Source organism: Gymnoscopelus braueri, assembly GCF_963280865.1.
Source record: "Gymnoscopelus braueri genome assembly, chromosome: 17".
In the NCBI taxonomy this organism is placed as follows: domain Eukaryota; kingdom Metazoa; phylum Chordata; class Actinopteri; order Myctophiformes; family Myctophidae; genus Gymnoscopelus; species Gymnoscopelus braueri.
In genome coordinates, this window is record NC_137617.1 from 32,306,033 (window position 1) to 32,313,131 (window position 7,099).

Below are 7,099 nucleotides of genomic sequence, written 5' to 3' on the forward strand. Positions count from 1 at the left end.
ACAGACAGACAGACAGACAGACAGACAGACAGACAGACAGACAGACAGACAGACGACTAACATCCTTATCATTATATTTTATTATTAACAGTCTACTCTTGTAAACATGGTGTATCACTGGCGATTGGCAAGTTCATGATTGTAGCAAAGATGTTTTATAATTTGTCAATATGCATTCCACTCTGTGGCCTCGGGGCGCTGATTCAATCCTCAGACACACACCCTGTCAGTAAGTACATACAATGAGATAGAGGGAGGACTGCGAAATTGGTAGGTGTTTTCAGAGTCAGACGCTTGGATGGCAGTGATTCATTTGCAATTCATAGTGAATTCATAGTGAACTCGTTAAAGGCGGCGTTTAAATTCATACCCATACATTGGCGGCTTTGTTCTGCAATGACACAGCACATGGTGCTGCTTGGGTTTCTGTGTTTTTACATGGGGAATGTAATTGCCATGCAAATCGTGCAAGAATGACATTTAATGTGACACACATTTAATGTGTTCAGTTGTTGGGAATTAGCCTTAGCACAAAAGCTAGATTTACTGATAAACCAAAGTATGATCTGCATTGGGAAGAGGGTAGAGTCATCGTGAGAAAGTACTGTGTGGTTGTGATATTTGTATACCTATCATTCCAAATACATGTATATCATTTTAGGAAAGCGGCTTGTGGCATATCGTAAACTAAAGCATGATTTACACTGGAATAACTATAATGAATTGCATTTTTATAGTGCTTTTCTAAGTACTCAAAGCGCTTTACAACGGTTCATTCATTCATACATTAGGATGTCTAGTCTTCATTCTTCTGATTTGATTCATATTTGCTAAAGTAAAGACAAAGACCAGCACAATAACTTACTATATTGGACTGTTTATGATTATTTGTGCTGTTGTTGTTGGTGTGCTGGCTGGTGTCTGTGTAATACCGGGGTTCAGGTGTGGTCTATCCAATCCTAGTACTGTACTGGATTTGATCACCATACGGCCCAGACGGGCAGGGTGATCTAGCCCTCATTAAGGTCCTCTCCTGGGGGTTGGGGATGGAAGGCAGGGGGGTCCGGGGCCCCTACATGATGGATGTCTCCTGGAAGTGGACAGGGCACGGCCACAATGGACCGACCCCCTAATGGTCCCCATTCAAGAGAAATGGATGAGTAGCCTCGCAATAACATGCACAGGCATACACATGTCCGAACACAAGTTCACACACACACTAACGCGCACGCACGCACACGCACACGCACACGTACACACACACACACACACGCACACGCACACGCACACGCACACGCACACGCACACGCACACGCACACGCACACGCACACGCTCACGCACGCACGCGCACAAGAACGCATGCACGCACTCACATTACCATGCATATGGACATGTTCACACACACACACACACACACACACACACACACACACACACACACACACACACACACACACACACACACACACACACACACACACACACACACACACACACACACACACACATAATATTATGTGCAAACCATTCAGTCAGTACTGCAGTCCGATTGGTAATTATTTCGTCTGTGGATCAATTCAGATAAAACCATCAAAGATAAACACACCAGTGTATGCATCTTTGATCTAACATCCCCAACGCTCTGCTGTGTATCTCCTGGTCCACATGCAAGGGACAGTCTAATTGCTAACACAGCAGGGTGTTGATGGGGCTCCAGAGGGTCCTCGCTCCCCCAAAGCTCCACCTGCCACCCTTCATCCCAGCTGAGGCCTGCTTCTGCATTATCATAGCCTCTACTCCCCCCACCGACACCACAATATCCAACCTACATGCACCCCCCATACACATGCAACCCTCCATACGCACCCCAATTATAATACCTCACATACGTGCCGACTTCTAATACCTCCTCGTCTTATAAACACGCCCTCCTCCCATAAACCTTGTCACTAACGGTCCCAGTTGTACACCTGGTCCAGCTAATCTAGACCCTTTGACACTGTGTTGTCATAAGCCCCCATAGGATCAATAGCCGGTGGCCTGGGCCAGCTCTAGCTTGCCCGGGCTATACACCAGGGATGGATGCTGAAACATTGGGAAATGGTTTGACAAAAGAGAGGTTCCTCAAAGGCAACTGGAGGCTTATTATAAGCTGCTGGCTAATCCCCGTGTTCATCCACTGGATGTTTGATCTTACACACTAGTAGTACATGAGAGGTGTAAGGGCCTGTCAAACAGAAAACAGGCCCTGAAACCGTCAAAGCGGTTTGGGTATCTGATCCGTGAAAAAGAATTGTGCTCAAAATATGGGATCTGTCTTTTTACGCACAGAGCTCTTTGGTTGGAATTCAATGAAGGAAAGTTTCAGATGTGTTTACTTTGTATGTGAATCTCACATTTGTAATGCCTGAAGTTAGGAAAGAGACATAGTTGGTTATTAAAAATGAATGGCAATTTGTCAATTACCTGATTGTGATTGTGCAAACCTTGCGGTACCGGAAAATTTTAACTTGGCTTCCTTTCTTTTGATGGAGCTCTTAGGGCCAGTAATTAGCTCTCTGTGCTGAGGTAACAGTATAGGCTCTAACCTCCAAGGCTGTTCGCTGGCAGATTGCTAATGGAGGAGCATTTGTATCAACTCTCATCATTCCTTCATCATTCACCCACCCCTTTCATTCAGAACACTCAAGCATATGCTCCAGTTGGTGCAGCACTCCTCCCCCACAATCAGATAAGCCCACACAATCTTTAATGGGTCCGGTAAAAAGTCCATCACAACCTATCCTTATTTATCTTTGAAGGCGGTTGAGTGTTTGTTTGTTTGTGGGAATTAGTTTAGTTTTACGTGTGTGTGTGTGTGAGTGTTTGATAGAGCGTGAGAGATGGGTCCACCGGGAGACAAGAAGCACAATAGCAAATGCTTGACTAATGACTGCATAATGAGTGTCTGTTTGTGTTTTGCTGCGTGTGCATGGGCGTGTGGGTGCATGGGCATGTGTGTGTGCGCGTGAGTGTGTGTGTGTGTGTGTGTGTGTGTGTGTGTGTGTGTGTGTGTGTGTGTGTGTGTGTGTGTGTGTGTGTGCGCGTACGTGCGCACGCGTGTGTGTGTGTGTGTGTGCGTGCTCGTGCGTGTGTGTGTGTGTAACAGACTGTGTGGCTCCTGCACGGGGTATCAGAGTTAAAAGGAAAGTCTTCAGGCTAAGTGCTGCTCACACCGCTCAGATCAAATGAAATCACTGTGTGTGTGTGTGTGTGTGTGTGTGTGTGTGTGTGTGTGTGTGTGTGTGTGTGTGTGTGTGTGTGTGTGTGTGTGTGTGTGTGTGTGTGTGTGTGTGTGTGTGTGTGTGTGTGTGTGTGTGTACAATTATAAGAGTGGGGCAGGGTTGGAGGGTGGATGTATTGACAGAAGGTCATGTTGCAGGAGTAGCTGAAATCCGACGCTGTACCAGCGCAGAGCATCCTGTCCTCGCTCTATGCCCCCCCCCCCCCCCACACACACAGTCCCCTATCTGCCCTTTCCCTGACTGCCTATATTTGCCGTCTTGTCCTTCGTTTATCTACTTTCCTCTATCCTCTCATACACCTGACCGCAGTCCCCTGCCAATACAATATGAGTACACAGTGTACATAATATCATGACAGGCCTGGGTCAAACAGCATTTGCAAATAATACTTTGTGTTTGTTTTAGTCTTGGTCCTGGAATACCGGTCGGGTGCGGCAGGCTTTATTGTTTGTAGTTACTGAAGGCGGGGAATTGATGACAGTCACCGGAAATTCTTCTCAAAGCAGACCGAGTATTCCTTTTGATGCCGGACACGTTTTGCAATTGCCCTGATGCAGCAAACTTGTTCACCCACTCCTCCAAGCAGATTAGAACACCTGCTCGGAATCATTCTCCAATGCCATTTGACCCCACTGTCTGTGCCCCAATGTTTCAAAGCGAGCGTGACAGCAGCCATACTGTCAAGATGACATGTAGTGGGAAGGCGTTGAGACTTCTCTGGCTAAAACCTGAGATGAGCAAGCGGTTCACTCGTCTCTTGGCGTGTATGTTTGGTGAGCGAGTCAGGTGCGTGGCAGGTGTGTTGGCAGACTTACCCGAGTCTCCAGCTGGTCCTGTGGGGCCTCTGGAGTCATTTAGCTCCAAATGAGTCCCATCTGCTGAGCTTCTGATGTGGAGGTGTGGCAGTGAGAGAAAAGGAAGACACATGAAATGAATGAGTGATCTGTTCGTGCAGCACTCTGGTCCCCTTTCACTGTGTCTGGATCTCTGTAGAGTCTGTCTGGGAAAATGATCAGCGGTTGCACATTGTCGTTGTACAGATGTCTTTGATGATGAATATGTATTACCCAACATTGCCATGTTGGTTTACAGAATACAATGGATGCAGCCTGCAGATAATGTAGTCTATTAACTGTACTAACACGGAAGCCTGTTACATAGTTCTATTTTTGGAAGACCTCGTATATCTGATATTGATGTATGTATGCGCTGCTAATAATAAGTTTGTTCCCGATATTCAGCCTTAGTATTGCAGCGTAGGTTCAAGGTAAAAGGTGGAAGTACTGTAGTAACATTGCAGGCAGTGAAATTCATTCTCTGAGTTTATCTCAACGGTGTGTAAAAGTGATAGATTAAAAAGAAAAAGTACATAATAATAATAATAGCAATAAAAGAACATTTTATAAATATGAATCTCTACCCTGGCCTGCTCAAAGAAAAAAAATATTTCCTGTTTAAGACTGGCTCAGACTCTCTGTAAAATGTTTCCTCCTGCTCTTTTCCAGAAGTATGATGCCCAAGGCCCTGGATGGCCAGATCGTCATGGAGAAGACCCCTCGTTACTTCGTCACCGGGGAGACCCCGGCGCGGGTCCACGCCATGTCCAAGGACGTGAAGCTGATCGTGGTCGTCCGTGACCCCGTGACTCGGGCCATATCTGACTACACACAGATCATCTCCAAGACTCCGGACATTCCCCCCTTTGAGAGCCTTGCCTTCAAGAACCGGACCGCAGGTACAATGCTTAGGCCGTGTGTCCACCAAAGCGTTTCTTCCCAGCTGAAAACGCTGGGATGCCTAAATGCCTAAAAAAACGCTTCAGAACGCCCAAGTTGAAAATATTTCAGCTCTCGGCAAGCAGATAATAACAGCGTCACAAGTGAACACGCGAGCGCAAAACAGACCTTCAGCGCCTCGTCATGCTGCTGGAGTTTCCAAAAAATGCGGCGCCCCCATCGTAAACAATTAAAAACAGCTCAGGAAAAAAACGTCTTGGTGGACACGGCTCGTTACAGTGTTACAGTGGAGCTAATTAATGATGATAACGATACAATTCTGGGGTTAAAAGACACTACACATCTCTGCTTCGACCCTTTAGGTCAGATCGACTCTCTGTGGAGCCCATTGTGGATAGGCCTGTATGCCCAGCACCTGGAGCGCTGGTTGACCTGGTTCCCCAGAGCCCAGATACACCTCGTCAGTGGGGAGAACCTTATCTCCGACCCAGCTGGGGAACTCGGCAAGGTCCAGGACTTTCTGGGCCTCCAGAGGATCGTCACGGACAAGCACTTCTACTTCAACAAGACAAAGGGCTTCCCCTGCCTGAAGAAGCCCGAAGGCAGCAGTAAACCCCACTGTCTGGGGAAGACTAAAGGCAGGCTGCATGCCCCTATTGACCCGGAAGTGATCCAGAGACTGAGAAGGTTCTACAAGCCACACAACCAGCGTTTCTATCAGATGGCTGGCTTGGACTTTGGATGGCAGTGACTTGCTTGCTGACACCGTGGGAGAAATGTTGCTCACAATCAGTGGCTGTTACGACAGGTAGCTCTTCACTGCTCTGGATATAGGAGCCTCTGCAAAATTGGCATAGCTGTGTGCTTGTGACGTGTAGGAACGTCCCAGAGACCTGTCAGCAAATTAACTTCTATCAATCAATCAATCAATCAATCAATTAATCAATCATCTTGCTGTTTCCTTCAGTCCTTCAAAGTCATTCTGTGTGTCGCTTAGAGATGTTCAGTGAACAGTTGCTTCCACTAAAGCGGTTTGTAAACGCTCACTGTACTACAGTGGTAATTGACGTTCCATGTAATAATGGTGTCATTCTCTGCCATCGTGGTGGCTTCTTATTCGTATCCTCATAAGCAAAACTAAAGCCTCTGTGTGGTGGTGTAAAGGGTGGTCGACAGGGTACGTTTCTACATTGGCTTAAAGGGCATGTGATGCGAAGGAAGGGCGATACGTGTTGTTAAAAGATTGGCTAAATGGAGTTGAATAGTTTGAGACGCAGTGTAGCTTCAGCCTTTTAGCTTCTCCAGTCTTTTAGCTTCTCCAGTCTGCAGTATAAACCTGATGTGCTGTATTTAGTAGTTAAAAAAGTGAACACAATTTTTACATTTCTAACATTCCATAATCAACTTCCTACCTGTTAATCATTCAGTCTCAATACGTGTAACTTAAAGAAACGTGTAGGCAGTCAACACATGCATACTGAGCATCATCCTCAATAACAATATTCAAAAAGGTCGGATGAATCTTTTATGTGGAGAGCAGCAGAGAGGGCAGAGTCGCAAATCTTCGTATGAGCTCAGATTTGACTGAGTGGTTTTGTATTCTTGAATAATGAATGTGGATAAGTGGATGTCGAGGAGCTGAGGGGGATCACTTGCCCTCCTAGCGCTGGTGCCCACTGGCACAGATCTATGAGTGGCTTAGGTTAGCGTCCCATGGCGACACCATTCTACCCCGGATAAAGAGGACCACTGGAAGAGAGCCAAAACAAGACTAGGTCAAATCGATGTGTGTTGGTCAAATTATCAACGGCCATTTATTCTGACTTGATGTATGCAGCTTTGGAGGTCTACTATTGTGACAGGGCCTGCTTGCAGTGACCTTGATTTTCAGTTTGCATGTATTTGCACTAGTTTGAAAGCATAAAACATTAAAACTATTTTTAAGCTAATTACTATTGTCCGAGTTCCTTATTGTTATCCTGAAAACCCACATTGAAGCCTGCAGGTTTTCGATTAGAGGTAAGAAGTGGTAAGCATTCACATCCTTGCATCACAGCAAGTAGATGCAGATGCTACAA

The 7,099-nt window shown here is 46.1% G+C and overlaps 1 protein-coding gene across 2 annotated transcripts in view; it reads left to right on the forward strand.

Moving 5' to 3' along the window:
- The window catches only part of hs3st3l (heparan sulfate (glucosamine) 3-O-sulfotransferase 3-like), a 12,639-nt gene extending 5,829 nt beyond the window's left edge, over positions 1-6,810 (forward strand). Inside the window, exons 2-3 of one of the 2 annotated variants that reach the window (XM_080454504.1) lie at positions 4,791-5,020; positions 5,384-6,810. In XM_080454504.1, the coding sequence (XP_080310630.1) occupies positions 4,791-5,020; positions 5,384-5,772 (619 nt within the window). In that variant the 3' untranslated portion in view covers positions 5,773-6,810. The remainder of the gene's footprint in view (positions 1-4,790; positions 5,021-5,383) is intronic. The other variant, XM_080454505.1, reaches the window with a different exon arrangement.
- Positions 6,811-7,099: the final 289 nt, after the last annotated feature.